Source organism: Rana temporaria, assembly GCF_905171775.1.
Source record: "Rana temporaria chromosome 4 unlocalized genomic scaffold, aRanTem1.1 chr4k, whole genome shotgun sequence".
NCBI lineage: Eukaryota > Metazoa > Chordata > Amphibia > Anura > Ranidae > Rana > Rana temporaria.
The window spans coordinates 80,877-101,922 of record NW_024404445.1 but is presented as its reverse complement, the minus strand read 5'-3'; the positions used below and the strand labels follow the sequence as shown (position 1 = coordinate 101,922).

Below are 21,046 nucleotides of genomic sequence, written 5' to 3'. Positions count from 1 at the left end.
TGACATTGAGACTGGAGCGGACATATTTCCACAGCGTATTCAATAGCACCACTGTAGGTAAAGTCTGGTCCAAGTGTGTGAGCCCTGCTTCCAAGTAAGACGCCGCCGAAGGCATTGACCCCGACGGGAGTAGTATGGCTCGTATTGGGTCTCCGAGGTCTACCTCCCCCCAGTCTCCTAGATGCTGGATTTGTGATGCTATGAAGTAGTAGCGGGCATGAGGGACAGCTAAACCACCTTGATCCTTGGCTAGTTGTAGTGTGGTAAGTTTTATACGTGCCACCTTGCCACCCCAAATTAAATCTCTGAACTGGGCATCTATCTGAGCAAACCACCTGTGAGGAATCCAAATCGGGGTATTATGAAAAACATACAGAAGCTGAGGGGCCCACACCATTTTAATAAGGTTCGCTCTGCCTGTAACTGATAGCGGAAGTTTTTTCCAGGACACACATTTCTGTCTGAATTTTTGTAGCAATGGTGCCAGATTCAAAGAGAGATATTGGGAGGGGTCAGGCGTAACCAAAATTCCCAAGTACTTAAACTCATTTACTACCACAATATCCCTGGCACAGTCAGGCAGACTGTCTGTTAGGGGGTCTAGGGGCATAAGCACTGATTTGTTCCAGTTAATGCTGAAGCCTGATAGTTCGCCGAAGTCTGCGATCAAGGTCATCGCATTCCTCAGCGACTTCTGGGTGTCTCCCAAATACAGCAGTGTATCATCTGCAAATAGAGAGATGACATCCCGCCCTGCACCCCTGATGAAGCCTGTGATATCGGGTGAAGCTCTCATATGTATTGCCAAGGGCTCTAGGGCAAACAGCAGGGGTGACAAGGGGCACCCCTGCCACGTACCCCGGAAGAGCCTGAAAGAGTCAGAGACCTCCCCATTAATTCTCATTCTTGCAGTCGGGGAGCTATACAGTAGTTGCACCCATTTTAGGAAGGATGGTCCCACCCCAAATCTATGCAGAGTCTCCCAAAGATACGGCCATTCAACACTATCAAATGCCTTAGCCGCATCTAGAGAGAATATAGCTCTATTGTGTGGATTGTCCACCGGCACGAAAAAGCCATGCGTAAACTACGTAAAAAAAATGCGCTGGGCGCACGTACGTTCGTGAATCGTCATATCAAGTCATTAACATATTCTATGCCGAACTCAACGGAAGCGCCACCTAGCGGCCAGCGGAAAAATTGCACCCTAAGGTACGACGGCGTAGGAGACTTACGCCGCTCGTATTGTAGCCTAATTTAAGCGTATCTGGTTTCCAGAATACGCTTAAATTTATGCCGGTGTAGATTCAGAGTTATGACAGAAATATCTACTGATACGCCGGCGTAACTCTACCTGAATCCAGCTATCTGAGTTCAGCTGGAAACAAAAAGGAACATTTATTATCATATACTTACTGTAATTTTCCTTTCCTGATGGACTCCATGGCAGCCTACGTGTGGGTTAATCCCGCCTCCACTCCAATACTATAGGACCCCATACCCATAAAAGTCAGCTCACCTTCCAGTACTGTGTTCCTTAACTAGCCGACTACTTTCTTTCTAGGGTGAGAACTCCGTCTGTCATGGAGTCCATCAGGAAAGGAAAATTACGGTAAGTATCTGATAATACATTTTCCTTTTTCCTGAACAAAAAAAACATTTTAATTTGTTCCATCAACCGACAGGATTCTCAAACCAAAAGTCACAGAGGAAAGAGATGAAGGCTCAATACAGTAATGAGACATAAATGTATTTATGGGGGACCAAGAGGCTGCTTTACAGATGACATCCAGGGCTGCATGGCGAGCTGCTGCCCAGGAAGCTGCCATCCCTCTGGTGGAGTGTGCCGTCACCGCCTGTGGAGGAGCCAAGCCCTTAGCCTTATATGCCTGCTGGATTGTCTGGACGATCCAAGAAGCGATTGTCCTGGATGAGGCTTTCTTTCCTTTATTACTGCCTGAGTGCAAGATAAATAGATGATCGGAGCATCTAAAGGGAGACGTAACTTGAAGATACTCGGTAAGGATCTTGCCTATGTCCAGGGAGTGAGGACTCTGGAGACTTAAAGGTAGGAAGAACAATTTCCTGATTCTCATGGAATACTGAAGATACCTTTGGATTTGAACCCAGCATGGGTATCAGGACTACCTGATCCGGAAAGAACGTAAGGAAAGGTTCTTTGTGACCAAGAGACCTGATCTCGGAGACCCTCTTGGCCGAGGTAGTTGCGACTTAGAAGGCCACTTTAGCTCAAAAGTCCTTTATGGAGGACAGGGAAGGCCCCGTTGTACTGAGTCCATTCAAAAAATCAAGAACCAGGGGAAGATCCCACTTGGGAAATATTGGCTTTCTTTAAAGCTTCAATCTTGACGCTCCTCGGAAAAATTGCCTGACTAGTGGGTGTACTGCCCATGAGATCCTGGAGAAGGCTGACAGGGCTGAGACTTGAACCCTCAGAGAGCTGACGGACAGGAGAAGATCTATCCCCATTTGAAGGAAGCTGAGGATATCTTGTATTTCTGGGTTTCTGAAGGACCTGCCTGAAGCAGAGAAGAACTCTACGAACTTGGCCCAGATTCTTCCATATACTTTGTTTGTACTTGCTCTTCTCGAAACCGAGGGATTCCAGCCTCTCCCTCTCAAAAACCAAACTGTCAGTCTCATCAGAGCCGGACAAGGGTGTAGGAGTGACCCCTGAGAGAGAGGTTCAGTCTGACAGGTAGAGGTACTGGGTCTCGATAGTTTAGCTGGATCAGGAGAGGGAACCACGGCCTGTTCGGCCAGTAGGGAGCCACCACTGTTATGGGGACTGTCTCTGCTAAAAGTCTCCGCAAGAATTTGAGAATTATTGGGATCCGGGGAAAGGCATACGCCCTCTTGAACCTCCATCGAACCATCAATGTGTCCATCCCAGCCGCTTGATTGCAATGACCCTTTGTATATAACTTCTCCATTTTGAAGTTGTAGGGGGAGGCGAAAAGATCCCCTTTGGGATTGACTCCCAGGGACAGGATCCATCTGAATGACTGTTCGTGGAGGGACCACTCATTGTTGTCTAACTGAGTGCGTGAGAGGAAGTCCCCCTGGGAGTTCTGTACTCCAGCGATGAAAACTGCCGATATGTTGGCCAGGTTCTTCAGGGCCCACCTCATGATGGGTTCGACCTCCTGCAGAAGTGTTGAACTCTGTGTCCCCCCTTGTCTCTTCACGTAGGACACTGCCGTGGTGTTGTCCATCCTCAACAGCACTGATTCCCCTTTCAGGGGCCGGGAGAAGGACTGGAGGGCACACCAAGCCGCCCGAAGTTCCAAGACATTTGACCCCGGATTGCGGAGGCGAGCATCCCATTTGCCTTGCGCTATGTTCACGCGGCAGAGGGCCCCCCAGCCGGAACCACTGGCATTGGTTGTTATTGTGACCCAGGAGACGATGGAATGGCAATTTTGCAGGTTCCTCTGCTGGAGCCACCAAAAGAGGCTATTCCTCATCGATGTTGATATGCAAATAAGCTGATTGCTGTTCCCTGACTTCCACTGCTTGAGGAAGCCGAATTGGAAAGGGCGTAACCTCCACAGCGCCCATTTCACCATGGGGGTCGTGGAGAGCATCGTGCCGATGATTCTTAGGCATTGTGATGCTTTCAGGTGAGGGGCAATCAGAGCCCAAGAGATCCACTCCCGAATCACAGGAATCTTTTCTTACGGAAGGGAGATAGGGGCTCAGTTAGATACAGTGAAGTAGACAAAGTATATTAAACGTTGGGCTGGTTCCAGGTGGCTTTTCTCCAAGTTCAGGAGCCATCCAAACTCAGCCAGGGTCGAGATTACCTGATCTCTTTGCATCAGAAGACAAGCTCTGTCTTGGGACAGGACAAGGAGGTCGTCCAAATAGTGATAAAGGTGTACCCCTTTTAGCCTGATGAGGGCCACTACTGCCAATAGGGTCTTGGTGAAGACTCGCGGGGAAGTCGTCAACCCGAAGGGTAGGCAAATGAATTGAAGGTGTTTCTGCCCGACGTGGAATCTGAGGTACTTTTGAAACTCCTCTGCCACAGACACGTGGAAATAAGCGTCTTTTAGATCTAATCGAGATCATCCAGTCGCCTGGCTGTATGGCTTGTTGAATTGTTGACAGAGTTTCCATCTTGAACCTCCCATGCCTTATGAACTTGTTCAGGTAGGTTAGATCTATAACTGGACGCCATGCACCGCTTTTCTTCTGCACCAGGAAAAGTGGGGAGTATACTCCATGAAACTGTTCATCCTTTGGGACGCATACTACTGCTCCCTGGGATTTTAAGTCCACGTAGGACCGTAGAGCCTGCCTCTGTTCTGCCGTACTTGGGAGTAGGGTGGAGATGAATCTGGGGGGAGGAATGTTGGAGAAGGACCATGCGTGACCTGATGACACTGTCCTGATGACCCAAAATTCTGTGATCGAGGCCACCCAGACTTGCCAGAAGAGGAGCAGGCGGACTCCCACCCGACCCGCCTGGGCAAGCACAATCTCAAAAAGATTTTGCCTCTTTACGCCCACTCGACGCCTGGCTCGTTGCTGGCTTGCGGAAGGACGTCTGACCTCTGCTCCAGTTCCTCCTGAAGTCCCTGCCAGGTCTGTAGGAGCGGGCTTCCCTGGAACGCTCTGGGCTACGTCTTCGAAACTGAGGTTTCTACCTTCTGGGCTGACGCTTGTCCTGTGGGGAGGAAGCCAGATTTTCCGCCAGTAGCCTTAGCTTTGGCGTTGTCCAGTTCGTCCAGAGATGATCCCTCGGAGGGAATTTTGCACCAATTCTGTTTTGATGATGGGTCAGCAACCCAAGGGCAAAACCACAGGGCCCACTTGGCTGTAACTGAAGATAGCATAATCCTCGCCAATAGGCGGATTAAATCGACGGATGCCACCGCCAGCTTCAGCTCCGCTGTTGCAGAATTCCTGGCCAGATCTTCTGAAACGCCTTTAAGGAAGGAGTCCACATTCTCCATCCAGGCCTCCATTGCCTGTGATAAGGTTGCCAAGGCTAGGGCAGGTTTTCAAGCTGTACCGGCAAGACCGTAAATTCTTTTAAGATCCTGATCCATCTTTCTGTCGAGACCATCCTTGAAGGACACTGAATCGGCCAATGGGAGCGTAACATGCTTGGCCAGATGCATTACTGCCGAGTCTACCAGAAGAAAGTTCTCCAGGGGCTTTACATCATCCGTTTTGAAAGGATACAATCTGGAGGCTTTGTTTGTCATGGAGGACTTCCTGTCCACCTTACTCCACTCTTCGTCAAAGATGCCCTTCAGTTTAGTTAGTAACGGAAAACTTGGGCGCTCTTTCCCCAGACGCTTGAAGTACTTTTTCTGCTTGGCTAGGGGAGTAGATGGGTCTTCCCACAGAAGTGCCTCCTTAACCGCTTTGATAAGCGGAGTTTCTTGGGAGAAGTCAAACTCCACACTCTCCTCATCGTTTTCCAGTTCACCCTCCGGGAAAGCCAGCGAGGAAGCCTAGGGCTGGGAAGGACCTGGATCCTCATGGACCTCATTGGCCGGAGAACCAGACCTGATGGTACTGGCCTGGCTTTGTGCGTGGGACGTAACCCTCTCCTTTAAGGTTCGTTGCACCACCCACTCAACTAGAGACTCTATCCGTTGATTCTCTGTCTCATTTTCCCCAACCGCGCGGGCGTAACAGCGGTCACAGAATGATTTGCCCTCAGGGACTTGTGTGTCACATCCCCAGCAGGCTCTTCGAACAGAGCGGCTGTCATGGCGGTGGGAGCTTCTCCTCTGGTGGTGAGATGCAGACGGAGAATTGCGTTTGCCCTTTGATTTTGAAGAAGAGTAATGTTGTGGCCTGGCAAGGTCCAAGACAGCAACATGAGGATCCGGACCAGAAGGGCTAAAAGAAAAGAGATTTGGGGGAAGCCGTCAAGCAAACCAATATTTTGCGACTCCACCTCCACACCCTCCCCTCTCCCGCACATACCTTGTGCGTGAGTGCTGTCCACTTATAGGCGGTGATTGGTCCATATCTTCTGGACCGGCGTGACAAAGCGGTAACAGGTCTGAAAATGAGGATCCTATAGTGCCAAAAAAAAGTTAAATAAGTAGCCTGCCCCTTTAAGAGCCAGAGACTTCCAAAATGCGGTACTTATGCATACATAACATAAAATATAAAAGGCATATTTTTTCTACACTATCCTTAAACTGAAATGTAGAGCAAAATCTGATATAATATATATGTGTCCCTTTATTTTTTTATTTCTTAAATAATATTGCACCAAAGTAATACACAGGCACTTTAACAGCACCTTCTTCACTGACCTGGATCGCAGGAGTATCAGAGCTTGCATCTCTTCGCCTGTCAGGGGAATCTCAAATGACACAGGCGAGCAGCAGCTTTGAATTCCCTGCCAGTGACATCATACGCCCTGCACACACGCACCTGTGTGGTGGGGGAAGCCGCCCATCGGCGCTTGTGCGGCCGCCAAGAATTTTGCAGTACCGTGCATGCACGAACCAAGCCTCGCTCAGAGAGGACACCACGCATGCGCACATGGCAACAGTGCCCACGACCCAGAAACCGCGGCGAGCTGGAACGCAGAAGCGATTCAGCTGCCATAAGGAATAACATGGGGGGTGCTGAGGAAACAAGGGGAGTACTGTGAAAACAAATTACAACACACAGAAATGACTGCCATGGAAAGAAGATGTAGTCAGACCTTGCCAGCCGTGGAGCTCCTGGTCTTTGGCACACTACAGCAACAACGCCGGAAAGAGATGAGGTTGCTGAAAACTCTCCACTCGCCCGTGGCTGGGCTCCGAGTTGCACCGCTTAAAGTGTGCTATCCATCCTGGACATCATGAACGAATGTGCATCCTAGTTCTAATGGAGGAGGACAAAAAATGAACACGGTACTGGAAGGTGAGCTGACTTTTATGGGTATGGAGTCCTATAGTATTGGAGAGGAGGCGGGATTAACCCACACGTAGGCTGCCATGGAGTCTGTCAGGAAAATTTTGATTTTCACCATTTCTAGACTTAAGGCACCTGGGGTATGTGCTTTGGGTCTTCTTCCTCATGTCCGGCTCTAGCAACATCTCTAAGGCCCAGTGAATACGACCGAACATGTCCGCTGAAACTGGTCCGCGGACCAGTTTCAGCGGACATGTTCGGTCGTGTGTACGGTCTATCGGACAGGTTTCCATTGGACATCTGTCCAGCCGACCGTTTTCCAGCGGACAAAAATTTCTTAGGATGCTAAGAAACATGTCCGCTGGAAGCCTGTCCATCGGACATGTTCGGTTGTCTGTACAGACTCACCGTACATGTCTGCTCGGCCGAAAGCCCTCGCATGCGTCGAAGTGATTCGACGCATGCATGGAAGCATTGACCTTCCAGGGTCGCCGCGTAATCGTCGCGGCGACGGCGCGGCCACGTCACCGCATATCGTGTCCGCGCGGATTTCTGTTTGATGGTGTGTACAACCATCAGACAGAAATCTGGCAGCGGACTGTCCGCTGAAAACGGTCAGGCGGACCGTTTTCAGCGGACAGTCCGTCCGTGTGTACGAGGCCTAACAGAACAATTCTCCCAGGGTTACTTGCTGTGTTGTCTGCTGGCTGTGCCGGGTGGAGGGATATGTCTGTATAGTCTCAGATCTAATTCACTGAGTGCAGTCTCAGTGATTACTAAATACCAATATTATAATGAGGGAGGAGTCAATAACCCAATGATGGTGATCTTCAGGATCAGTTCATTCTTCATCTTGGTTGTTTTCCCCCCAATCTTCACTCTCTGACCTCTGGTGGGGCTCGGCCCCGACTGTTATTCATGACTAAATCATGGACTAAATAAAGAAGTACAGTACTTCATGTGTTGGGAAGATGGCAATGAGTGATAGAGGGGGTGGGGACACTCGTCCTATAATCCCCTCATCACTGTCACCCCTATAAAAGACAGTTCTCGTTGTTGCCTCACTCTCTGACTAAGGTCCATGAATAAAGAAATGATCTGGTAGAGGATCAGAGGAGCCATTTACTTGTTATCTTGAGTGGGGAATTGTAAGATCCTCAGAGACAAAGCTGCCTGATGTGGGTGGAGTCCTGGTTTAGGGGAACCAATCAGCTCATGTCTAGTAATAATCTTTGTATTTCTATTTTAGTAGATGGACGGGAGATGAGGAAAACCTCAGAGGATTGTCTCACTTTGTCTCCAGACTGTAAAGTAGAAGATGAGGACATCACACAGTATAGTCCAGGAGAAAACCTGACTACCTCAAATGTCCATCCGGCACCACACAGTGTAGATGGACCATCGTATTCCTCTTATCCTGAGGAACCTCAGACTGTGCGGGACGGTGCCGGACCATCGTATTCCTCTTATCCTGAGGAACCTCAGACTGTGCGGGACGGTGCCGGACCATCTTATTCCTCTTATCCTGAGGAACCTCAGACTGTGCGGGACGGTGCCGGACCATCGTATTCCTCTTATCCTGAGGAACCTCAGACTGTGCGGGATGGTGCCGGACCATCGTCTTCCTCTTATCCTGAGGAACCCATGGGGAAGAAGCCATTTTTCTGTTCTGAGTGCGGAAAATGTTTTTCACAGAAGTCCCATCTTTACACACATCAGAGATCTCACACGGGGGAGAAGCCCTATACCTGTCATGAGTGCGGGAAATGTTTTTCACAGAACTCCAGTCTCTACACACATCAGAGATCTCACACGGGGGAGAAGCCCTATACCTGTCCTGAATGTGGGAAATGTTTTTCACAGAAGTCCAGTCTCTACACACATCAAAGATCTCACACGGGGGAGAAACCATATACCTGCCCTGAGTGCGGGAAATGCTTTTCAAGGAAGTCCCATCTTTACAGACATCAGAGATCTCACATGGGGGAGAAGCCGTATTCCTGTCCTGAGTGTGGAAAGTGTTTTTCACTGAAGTCCAATCTTTACACACATGAGAGATCTCACACAGGGGAGAAGCCGTATTCCTGTCCTGAGTGCGGGAAATGCTTTTCAAGGAAGTCCAATCTTTACACACATCAGAGATCTCACACAGGGGAGAAGCCGTATTCCTGTCCTGAGTGAGGGAAATGTTTTTTCACTAAAGTCCTGTCTTCCTGTATATCAGGAATCCCACACAACCCTCGAGGTGTATTAGTGCCTTGAGTGCAGGAATTGTCTTCTATATGAATGACATCACCCTGATATACACCTCATATATACAACCGTGGTCAAGAGTTTTGAGAATGACACAAATATTAATTTTCACAAAGTCTGCTGCCTCAGTTCTTATGATAGAATTTGCTTATACTCCAGAGTTTTATGAAGAGTGGTCAGATGAATTGCAATTAATTGCAAAGTCTCTCTTTGCCATTAAAATTAACTTAATCCCATAAAAAAATACTTTCCACTGTATTTGTGACGAAGACTTCAGGGCGCCCAAGAAAGTCCAGCAAGCTCCAGGACGGTCTCCTACAGTGAATTCACAACCAGTGCAGAGCTTGCTCGGGAATGGCAGCAGGCAGGTGTGAGGACATTGGCACGTACAGTGAGGAGAAGACTTTTGGAGGATGGCCTGGTGTCAAGAAGGGCAACAAAGAAGTCACTTCTCTCCAGGAAAAATTTCAGGAACAGACCGATATTCTGCAAAAGGTACAGGGATTGGACTGCTGAGGACTGGGTTAAAGTCATGAAAAATACACGTGTCAGTGAAGTAAATAACCAACCAACCTATTTATAATTCACTGTGTAGAAATGGAGGGAAGCTCAGATAAACAGGGCATGACCAGGACTGGAAATGGTAATGAAGGGAAGCAGAAATTAGGTAACAGGATGCAGGAAACCAAATACAAGGTAAAGTATATAGAATAAAGGAGGGAAGTGGCTCACAGGTAGAACACTGAGGCGCTGATGAAAGCTAAGGGAGGAATTATATACTTTCCCAGCAGCCAGCTTTAGGTGAAGCCTAATTACTGAGATCTTCTGTCTGCTGGGAGACACCTGCTGGTGGACACCGGAACCACATCCTTCACCTCTGGGAACCACATTGCTGTCAGCAGGTCATCCAGGCCAATAAATTTCCCCCTTAAAGTGGATGTAAACCCCCCATACACTCAGTGAAGTGAACAGCCTCAGATGATACACAGAGATTAACCAAATCTCCCTACATTGGTTTTATATGTATATCTGCTGTCTTCACATTTATATACTGTTTAGAAAGTTGAGATCGTGTTAGGAGATTTTCTCTTCCTGGTTAACACAGAGTGTGATGTCTGGGCATACAGCCAAGATAGCTAACATTGCTGATTGGAGAAAAGGCACACACCCCCTCTCATGATAGGCAGAGACTCTCAGAGCTGTTTTGTAATAGGAGCTGCTCTCTGCTACTCTATTTTAGCAACCTCCTTTGACAAAAGATTCAGGCTGCTTTTGTCTAAAAAGTCAAAAAATATGTCAGGAGTTCTCAGGCTGATAACAGGAACCGTTCAGAAGAGAGCTATAAGACTTGGCTCATTGAAAAGAGATTACAAAATACTGCAGATATATGTGCCCAGCTCAAATTTCATGAATCGAGTTTGCATCCACTTTAAGAATCGACCTCCAGATGCTCCACTTGGCCTTGAACATAAATATCCATGTGAGAGACCCTTGTGCTGAATAAATCCAGAAAGGAGAAGATGCATGCATCAGTGTCTGAAGACTTTCCCAATTTCTTAAAGCCATAGTCCTTCAACCTGCAGGATACCCGAGTGTCAGGGTCTGGAAACTGGCTGGGTGTCCCAAAGAACAGATCATTAGGTGTTACGTCTCAATTCTGCATTCTAATGCTACATCCCAATGCTGGGACCCCATTGGCCATCTGAAGGTTTAGCACTAGTGTCCCTAACCCATACAAGTATCCTGACACCAGGGTGTCTCATGTGGAACTTGACATTCCCCATTTTAGTTACGAGTTTGTTTTCTAGAAACCGCTTTGCATTTTGATGACCACCCAAGGCACTGGTTACCCTTCCCAGGTCCCCTAGCACACCCGTATTTGTAGAGATTATGCCTGGGTCAGAGAACAGTTCAAATGGAACTCTGCCCTTCCCTAGAGGACCTCTACTACTGGAGCTGTTATAACAAGTGCAGTTATGGAATTCAGAATGGTTGTCTGGACCACCAGGCTTTGGCACTATAGAAGCAAATGGCTGCAAAAGGATCTCAGGCAAGACAGCTGTGGGAATCTCAGAGCAGATGGATAAACAATGCCAGACATGTCACAAATGTTGTCAGGGATTTTCTGATATGAAATTATATATAATATGGATTCTTAATAAGATATGTAGACTGAACTTCCGATGAACTTAGTATCACAAGTGTTACAAGGTACAATAAGAAATTCTTGGAGAGTTGATTTCCATAGACATACATTGCACTGGAACTGAGGAGAAGGTCTGATTGGGTGGACATTCTTGTCTGCTGGTATAGTACAACTGCGTGTATTGTGAGACAATGGAGATGGTATCTTCTGAATGAAAATGTAATTCTCGAAATCATTCTAAGTTCTGAGGTTGACATTTTTAGGTGTATTAATTATTGAGTAGGGATGTCATATTAAATTCAATGTCTCTATGTCTTTTGATAAATCAGACTTACATATAGGTGATTGTTAGGGACTTGACTATTAATAAATTGTTGTTTATTTTATCGTTATGGAGTTTGTAATTTTACTAAGAATTTTATTGTGCTTAACAATCTCAGACACTGCTGTATATTGATTAATTAATCAATATTGCTGACTTGGTTAGTCATATAAACTTCCTGACAATGTGGAAACTTATTGGTATTATACCCAACAGCTGGTAAGAGCTTGACCTTAAAGGGTCACTAAAGGATTTTTTTTTTAGCTAAATAGCTTCCTTTACCTTACTGCAGTACTGGTTTCATGTCCTCATTGTTTGTTTTTGCTTTGAAGTAGCTGTAATTCTGCTGTGATCTCCACACTTCCTGGTTGTCTGTTTCATTATAACCATCGTACTGGGAGCTTTCTCACGGTGGTCTAAGCTGTCATTACTGTGTGTCTAAAACTCCTCAGAACCAATCAGATTCATTTTAAAAACAAAACACTGCCCTGGATTTGTTTGTTTTTGTTCTGTGAGTCTTCCCGACTCACCTCTCACCCGGGAACTTCATGTATGTACCTTTAAAACCGAACGTGAAACTAGAGGCACATTATATGATAGATTAAATTCAATTTTCAATCATTTTTAAAAGGAATCAGTTAACTTTTATGTCTCTATACCCTGTAAACAGTCATTTCAGCAAAAAAAAATATTTCCTTTAGTGACCCTTTAATACCAGAGAGTGGCTTGGCAGCAGACACAGGATCAACAGAGGTAGGCTGGGCAGCAGACACAGGATCAGCAAAGGTAGGCTGGGCAGCAGACACAGGATCAGCAGAGGTAGGCTGGGCAGCAGACACAGTATCAGCAGAGGCAGGCTGGGCAGCATACAGTATCAGCAGAGGCAGTCTGGACAGCAGACACAGGATCAGCAGAGGCATACTGGGCAGCAGACACAGGATCAGCAGAAGCAGGCTGGGCAGCAGACACAGGATCAGCAGAGGCAGGCTGGGCAGCAGACACAGGATCAGCAGAGGCAGGCTGGGCAGCAGACACAGAATCAGCAGAGGCAGCCTGGGCAGCAGACACAGGATCAGCAGAGGCATGCTGGGCAGCAGACACAGGATCAGCAGAGGCAGGCTGGGCAGCAGAAACAGGATCAGCAGAGGCAGGCTGGGCAGCAGACACAAGATCAGCAGAGGCAGGCTGGGCAGCAGACACAGGATCAGCAGAGGCAGGCTGGGCAGCAGACACAGGATCAGCAGAGGCAGGCTGGACAGCAGGCACAAGATCAGCAGAGGCAGGCTGGGCAGCAGACACAGGATCAGCAGAGGCAGGCTGGGCAGCAGACACAGGATCAGCAGAGGCAGGCTGGGCAGCAGAAACAGGATCAGCAGAGGCAGGCTGGGCAGCAGACACAAGATCAGCAGAGGCAGGCTGGGCAGCAGACACAGGATCAGCAGAGGCAGGCTGGGCAGCAGACACAGGATCAGCAGAGGCAGGCTGGGCAGCAGGCACAAGATCAGCAGAGGCAGGCTGGGCAGCAGACACAGGATCAGCAGAGGCAGGCTGGGCAGCAGACACAGGATCAGTAGACGCAGGCTGGGCAGCAGACACAGGATCAACAGAGGTAGGCTGGACAGCAGACACAGGATCAGCAGAGGCAGGCTGGGCAGCAGACACAGGATCAGCAGAGGCATGCTGGGCAGCAGACACAGGATCAGCAGAGAGTGGCTTGGCAGCAGACACCGAATCAACAGAGGTAGGCTGGGCAGCAGACACAGGATCAGCAAACGTAGGCTGGGCAGCAGACACAGGATCAGCAGAGGTAGGCTGGGCAGCAGACACAGTATCAGCAGAGGCAGGCTGGGCAGCATACAGTATCAGCAGAGGCAGCCTGGACAGCAGACACAGGATCAGCAGAGGCATGCTGGGCAGCATACACAGGATCAGCAGAGGCAGGCTGGGCAGCAGAAACAGGATCAGCAGAGGCAGGCTGGGCAGCAGACACAAGATCAGCAGAGGCAGGCTGGGCAGCAGACACAGGATCAGCAGAGGCAGGCTGGGCAGCAGACACAGGATCAGCAGAGGCAGGCTGGGCAGCAGGCACAAGATCAGCAGAGGCAGGCTGGGCAGCAGACACAGGATCAGCAGAGGCAGGCTGGGCAGCAGACACAGGATCAGTAGACGCAGGCTGGGCAGCAGACACAGGATCAACAGAGGTAGGCTGGACAGCAGACACAGGATCAGCAGAGGCAGGCTGGGCAGCAGACACAGGATCAGCAGAGGCATGCTGGGCAGCAGACACAGGATCAGCAGAGAGTGGCTTGGCAGCAGACACCGAATCAACAGAGGTAGGCTGGGCAGCAGACACAGGATCAGCAAACGTAGGCTGGGCAGCAGACACAGGATCAGCAGAGGTAGGCTGGGCAGCAGACACAGTATCAGCAGAGGCAGGCTGGGCAGCATACAGTATCAGCAGAGGCAGCCTGGACAGCAGACACAGGATCAGCAGAGGCATGCTGGGCAGCATACAGTATCAGCAGAGGCAGCCTGGACAGCAGACACAGGATCAGCAGAGGCATGCTGGGCAGCAGACACAGGATCAGCAGAAGCAGGCTGGGCAGCAGACACAGGATCAGCAGAAGCAGGCTGGGCAGCAGACACAGGATCAGCAGAGGCAGGCTGGGCAGCAGACACAGGATCAGCAGAGGCAGGCTGGGCAGCAGACACAGAATCAGCAGAGGCAGCCTGGGCAGCAGACACAGGATCAGCAGAGGCATGCTGGGCAGCAGACACAGGATCAGCAGAGGCAGGCTGGGCAGCAGAAACAGGATCAGCAGAGGCAGGCTGGGCAGCAGACACAGAATCAGCAGAGGTAGGCTGTGTAGTGATAATGTATATGTGTGCCCAGTACTGCGGTCAGATAATTAATATCTTAGATGTTTAGTATAATGACCATAAATTACGTTGTTCCGCAGCAACTCACACCAGGTTCTCCAGAGAACGCATTTAATGGATCTTCCAATAACATACAAAGTCCACAGACGATACAAGAATCCAACAGAGTATAATTCAGAATCCCATCTTCTCCTAGACCTGTGCAATGTTCATCATAGAGTGACAAGACAAGACTAGATTAGAATGCCAGCTTGAGTCCTTCAAATATTGGACTCACACTGGAAGGGGGGGGGGGGGGTCAACCAAATGTTCCCATTGAATGAACATCCCACCGAGTCTAATTAACATCAATAAACACTTCCTTATGTAAGTGAGGCCCGGAGCAACTGGAAGTCAGTGTAGGGCCGGCCATGACAGGGTTAACAGAAACCCTAGTAGCTGTGGGGGGAGGAGCAGAGCAGGGGAGGAGAGATCACAGTTATCTCTTACTCTCAGTTTCCCGGGCAGAGGCAGCGTGGGGGAGTGAAGTGCCTGCTGTGTCTGCTCAGCCTGCAGGGATTTCGCTTGTCCCAAATTGTCACGGCGATGGCTGCGATCGAGGATTTATTCGGGAGATTGAGGGCGGAGGCGGCTATCCGGGGTGAGGACTGGCTGCAGAGGCAGTTGGGGGCGCTTTTATCGCAGGATGGAGGGGACATGGGGCGCATGGCGTCGGGGCCTAGCCGCGTCCAGACCGGACAAGCAGCATCGGGGCCGGAGCACACAGGTGTGGTGCTGGCGGAGTCGGGGCCTGAACGGTCGGTCCGGGGAGCAGTGCGGGCACACGGGGACACAATTCAGGTCGCATCGGGGCCTGATCACACAGGCATGGGAGCAGCGTCGTCGGGGCCTAGTCACACAGGCCGGGGGGCCTCGCGGACGCGCTCGTCCCGCCCCCCCCGCCGGTATTCGCCCAGTATATCCCCGGGACGGCAGAGGGGGGATAGTGGACATAGCAGGGCCCCTTCGGGCCCCCCCGCGAAGCGGGCGGCGGGTATTGTGTCGGAAGGCCCAGCCGGGGGCACCAGGAGTAGCGTGGGTGCAAGGGGGGGACGGCCAGGGGGCTCAGATGCGGCGGCCTTGCCCGCCCGGCGTGTGGATCAGGCAGTGACGGGCCCGGTGGTGGGGTCTCGGCGAGTGGGATCGCAGGCCACGGTGGCTAGCCCCCCAGCTTCCTCGGCTAGCCACTTGCAGGAGGTGGAGCGCGTCGGCAGCAACAGGGTTACGCCAAGCAGGAAAGCTTCGGCAAAATCGCCGCACGGGTCCAGGGCCCGCAGGGGGAGTGAATCCGGCCCTGGGCCTTCGGCCTCCGGGACCGAGCCGCCCGGTGGGTCATCATCGGAGGAGGAGGATCGGTCGGAGGGAGAGCGGTCGGGATCTGAGGACGAGGTCTTGCCCAGGACGATACCAGCAACGAGGGATTCGAGACGGTCGGCTGATGGGATTGCTTCCACGCAGCCCGGTAAGTCATTTTACACTGATGTTTCTAATAGGCAATGTGTTGATGTGGTTGAGAGGAATGTGGTTGTTGCACCGGCGTCCCAGGTTACGGATGCACAGGTGGGTATTGCTGGAGGTGATGTGGGTTTGCAAAGGTTTTTGTCGGGGTTAGAGGCTCTGGTCAGTCAGCTAAAAGGGGGGGACAGACCTCCCGCAAGCCCGGCGGCGGCTTGGGGGCCGGTCGGGGGAGCTACGGGGGTGGCCGCGGCGGCGGTGGCGGCTGCCACTACGCCGTTGGTGGTAACTGGAAAGGAGGCAAGTGGGGGCGGCTTGGGGGCCGGGGCATCAGTGCAGCCGGAGGTTACCGCCGAGTCGGCGGGGGCCGCTTCAAAAAAACGGGATTTAGTACGGCTAGCGGATGAGGCTAGGGGACAGGTTTACACCTGTTACGATGCGCCGCTGGGGTCGCATCTGAAACAGGAGGTACGGGAAAAGATCTGGAAGAGCGAGTACGTGGAGATATTCGCGCTGTTACCGCTGGAAAAATTCAATTTGGACAGGGTAAAACCAGAGGATTCTAAGAAGGAAGATGAGGAGAAGAGGAGGTACAGGCTAATACCTCGCACGTTTGCAAACTGGTCGCAGGCGTATTCCATTTTGGCCAGTGTGATTGGCGAGAAGAACCCCGAGCACTGCTCGGCGCTCTTCAGTTACCAGGAGGCGATCAGTGAGGCCTACAGGTGCTATGGGGGCACAGGTTGGATTAGATATGACGAACAGTTCAGGCAACGTCGGGCGATCAGGCCGGAAATTCGTTGGGACGCCAAGGACATTAGCCTTTGGATGCGGCTTATGACGGCTCCGAGGACGTCGGCGCCGTTTTTTCAGGGGGGGGCCGGCGGAGCCTCTTCCCTGGGACAGTCGGCCGGAAAGAAAAAAGGGGTTTGTTGGCAGTTCAACGAGGGTAGCTGCAAGTTTGGGGGGTCGTGCCGATACAAGCATGAGTGCTCCGGGTGTGGGGGTAATCACCCCTCTTCCCGCTGCTTCAAGCAGGGCAAGGGACGTCCCGGGGATTCTTCAGGTAAGAGGGAGCACCCCGGTGATGGTGAGAAGGATGCTGCCGTTTCTCGGTAGGTATCCGGACAGAGCGGCGGCTCAGCTCCTGGAGGAAGGTTTTACTGTGGGGTTCCGTATTCCTTGTAGCTTGACGGTGGTTCCGCCGCTGTCCAAGAATTTGCGTTCGGCTCTCCAACACCCCGAAGTGGTTTCTGAGAAATTACGGAAGGAAGTGGGGCTAGGCCGCATGGGGGGCCCGTTTGAATCCCCCCCTTTGGAGGGTCTGGTGGTATCTCCGTTGGGGGTGGTACCGAAGAAGGAACCAAACAAGTTCAGACTCATTCACCACCTCTCATTTCCAAAAGGGGGGTCGGTAAATGATGCGATTGATGCGGGCGATTGTTCGGTGTGCTACACATCGTTTGACGCGGCGGTGGGATGGGTCAAGAAATACGGTCGGGGGGGCGTTGATGGCCAAGTCGGACATCGAGGCGGCCTTCCGGCTGTTGCCGGTGCACCCGGACAGCTTCAGACTGTTGGGGTGTCACTGGGGAGGGGAGTTCTATGTGGACAAATGTCTGCCCATGGGCTGCTCGGTATCCTGTGCGTTGTTCGAACAATTCAGTTCCTTTTTGGAATGGGTGGTGCGAGACGTGGCGGGAGTGAATTCAGTCATCCACTATCTAGATGACTTTCTCTGCATTGGACCGGGGGGGTCACGGATTTGTGCAGTTTTGTTATCTACGCTAGAACACATAGCGGAACGTTTTGGGGTGCCTTTGGCGCCCGAAAAGACGGAAGGTCCTAGGTCTGTCATTCAATTCCTGGGCATAGTCATAGACGCCGAGAAGATGGAATGTCGTTTGCCGCAGGATAAGCTAGAAGGCCTCAAGGCGGAGGTCAGGGGTATGATTGGAGGGCATAAGGTGCAGCTGCGGGCTTTGCAGTCGTTGTTGGGTAAGCTGAATTTTGCCTGCAGGATTATCCCGATGGGGAGGGTTTTTTGTCGTCGGCTGTCGGCTAGCACTGCGGGTGTTAGGTTGCCCAATCACTATGTGCGGCTCGTGAAGGAGCATAGGGAGGACCTGCGGGTATGGCACTCTTTTCTAGAGGGTTTTAACGGCAGGGCCTTGTGGATGTCCGGCCCGGTCAGCAATTTTGACCTGGAGCTGTATACAGATGCGGCCGGGGGTGCGGGCTTTGGGGCCTTCTTTCAGGGTCAGTGGAGCGCTGGCTCTTGGCCGCAGTCTTGGGTGACTGCGGGCTTTACAAAGAATTTGGTGCTGCTGGAGCTGTTTCCAGTGGTGCTGGCGGTTGAGTTATGGGGCACGTCTTTCCGGGATCGGAAGGTGCGCTTCCATGGGGATAACTTGGGGGTCGTGCAGGTGATCAATCGAGTTACCGCATCTTCTCCCCCAGTGATTCGTCTCCTGAGACACTTGGTGCTGCGCTGTATGCAGCTGAATGTGTTTGTGTATGCGGTGCACTTACCGGGTGTGGACAATGTCGTGGCTGACGCTTTGTCTCGGTTTCAGTGGGACAGGTTCCGGGAGCTGGTGCCGGAGGCAGAGGAACGGGGGGTCCCTTGTCCGGAGTGGCTGTGGCAGATTCCATTGGAACAATCTCCACCTGGATTAGGAAATCGTTGAGTGCGGGTACTTGGGCGGCCTATGAGAAGGTATGGTCGGAGTGGAGCGATTTGGTGAGAGAATCGGAGGTTCACCTTTCGGGACCGGAGGTGAGGACACTGGTTCTGTATTTTTTGTCTAGAAACATGGAAGCGGGAGTGTCGCCGTCGGCGTTGGATAAGAAATTGGCCGGGTTGGCATTTCTGTTCAAATGGCAAGGGTGGCCGGATCTTACAAAGGACTTCTGGGTGCGACAAGCTCTGAAAGGGTACAGGAAACAGGGGCGGCGACCTGACGCTCGCCGCCCGGTGTCTTTCGAAGTTTTGAGAGGAATCCTGGCTAAAGTGGGGGCGATATGTTCATCCAGGTTTGAAGTTACATTGTTCCGCGCGGCATTCGCGCTGGCATTTTTTGGGGCCTTTAGGGTGGGCGAGCTGGTGAGCCCGTCGAAATTGGTCCAGGGGGGCATGGGAGTTGCGGATGTCGGTTGGACCCCGGAGGGGGTCACGTTGTGGCTCAGAAGGTCCAAAACGGATCAGAGTGGCAAGGGAAGGGCGGTTCATGTGTTCCCAATTGAAGGGTCGGAGTTGTGCCCGGTCGGGCTGGTAAGGGACTACCTGGACATACGTCCGGGGGTGGGGGGCCCCCTTTTGGTACACGAAAATGGGTCCCCGATGTCACGATATCAGTTTGTGGCAGTGTTTAGGAAGTGTCTGGGGGCATTGGGCCTGGTGGCAAAGGAGTTCTCGGCTCATTCCTTTAGGATCGGGGCAGCTACGGAAGCGGCAAGGAATGGACTGGGTGAAGAGGCAATAAAGAGGATAGGGCGTTGGGAATCCAGGCGTTTTCAATTATATGTTAGGCCGCAGCTGGTGGCTAGTTTGGGTTGAAGGTCTGGGGAGTGGGGTTTTGAGTTACGGGGCAAAGGGGGTGACAGGGATTACTCAAAAGCGGGTTATCTCTATGTGGGTATGTTGGTGACGTGTTTTTTTTTGTTTACTGTTTTTCAGGTACTGGACCGCTTTTGGTCTGGATAATGGGCCACTCCTATGTGGTTCGGGGGGCCAGACGGGCGGATGATCGCCCGACCGGTCGCCAGCTGGGAATATCGAGACAGGAGGCGAGTGTAAGGTGGTTGGGGGTCCCCGGGATGTTATGGAGCAAGGTGGTGCCGGAGGTGCACAAATTTGCACAGCTGGACAGGCCACCGGAGGTTCTGGTTATTCACGCCGGGGGGAATGATCTTGGAGTGAGATCGATGATGGAGATAGCACGGGACATTAAATTTGACTTTCAGCGGATCCGGATGTCCTTTCCGGATACGATAGTGGTGTGGTCAGACATGGTGGCCAGGTCAACATGGAGGATGGCCAGGTCGGTAGAGGGGGTGAATCGGGCGCGCAGGAAGATAAACAGAAATGTGGGGCGGTTTGTGCTCAGGAACGGGGGGCTAGTGGTTCGGCACCCCGAATTGGAAGTGGACACATGGAGATACCTCAGGAGTGATGGTGTTCACCTCACGGACGTGGGGATTGATATGTGGGTGTTGCGTTTAGAGGAGGGGGTACAGCAAGCGATGAGGGTGTGGAGGTGCTCCCATAGGTAAGGGGTTACCTTTGGGTGCTGGTGGCGGGTGTTTTTGGACTTTGCAGGAGAAGATATTACCCCAAAGATGGACGCCAGTACCCAGCGGTGGGAGGGGTCCTGAAGGGGTTTCTAGTTCCCAGTCTACTAATGTAGCTGGAAGGTTGGTGAATGGGGGCACTGCGGTCAATGGTCGTCTTTGAGCCAGCTTCGGCTTGAGGCCCATGACCAGAGGTTAGGACACCGCAGTGCCAAAAAAGTGTTACATAGTTACAAAGTTTAAAGGTTAACGAGTTAAGGGTTAATGGGTCCTGCAAAGTCCAGCACCATGTTAGAGAGGTTATTATCTCAGGAAATAAGTGTTTTTTCTCTATGTGTTATTGGTTTTTGTTATTGGTTATTTATGATTATTTAAAGAGTATTTAAAATAAAGGAGGCTGCTACGGCCAGTTTTTACTCCAACACTAAGTAGTGGTCTCATTATTTATTAAAGGTTAAGTGGGGGTATTAACTGTAAAGGGGCTTTAGCGGTCAGGGTGAATTCTGGTATACCATAGTCAAGTGAGGCCCGGAGCAACTGGAAGTCAGTGTAGGGCCGGCCATGACAGGGTTAACAGAAACCCTAGTAGCTGTGGGGGGAGGAGCAGAGCAGGGGAGGAGAGATCACAGTTATCTCTTACTCTCAGTTTCCCGGGCAGAGGCAGCGTGGGGGAGTGAAGTTCCCACCCACCCTCCCTTTATTCTGGGGTTTTATTGATTACGGTATTGATGGTATATGGATAAATTGGTATGTGGTTT

At 51.2% G+C, this 21,046-nt stretch overlaps 1 protein-coding gene across 1 annotated transcript; it reads left to right on the top strand.

Annotated features, from left to right (window-relative positions):
- Positions 1-14,903: 14,903 nt before the first annotated feature.
- On the top strand, positions 14,904-20,294 carry LOC120921767 (polysialoglycoprotein-like). The gene is made up of 2 exons (XM_040334285.1): positions 14,904-16,002; positions 19,675-20,294. Exons 1-2 carry the CDS (start codon positions 15,087-15,089, stop codon positions 20,268-20,270), a joined length of 1,512 nt encoding a protein of 503 aa, XP_040190219.1. The 5' UTR covers positions 14,904-15,086; the 3' UTR covers positions 20,271-20,294.
- Positions 20,295-21,046: the final 752 nt, after the last annotated feature.

Bases quoted from the DNA above. Each gene is read 5' to 3' on its own strand.
- LOC120921767 (XM_040334285.1), top strand. From the start codon at position 15,087: ATGGCTGCGATCGAGGATTTATTCGGGAGATTGAGGGCGGAGGCGGCT. The intron at 16,003-19,674 runs GTAAGTCATTTT...ACTGTTTTTCAG, and splicing joins GATTGCTTCCACGCAGCCCG to GTACTGGACCGCTTTTGGTC.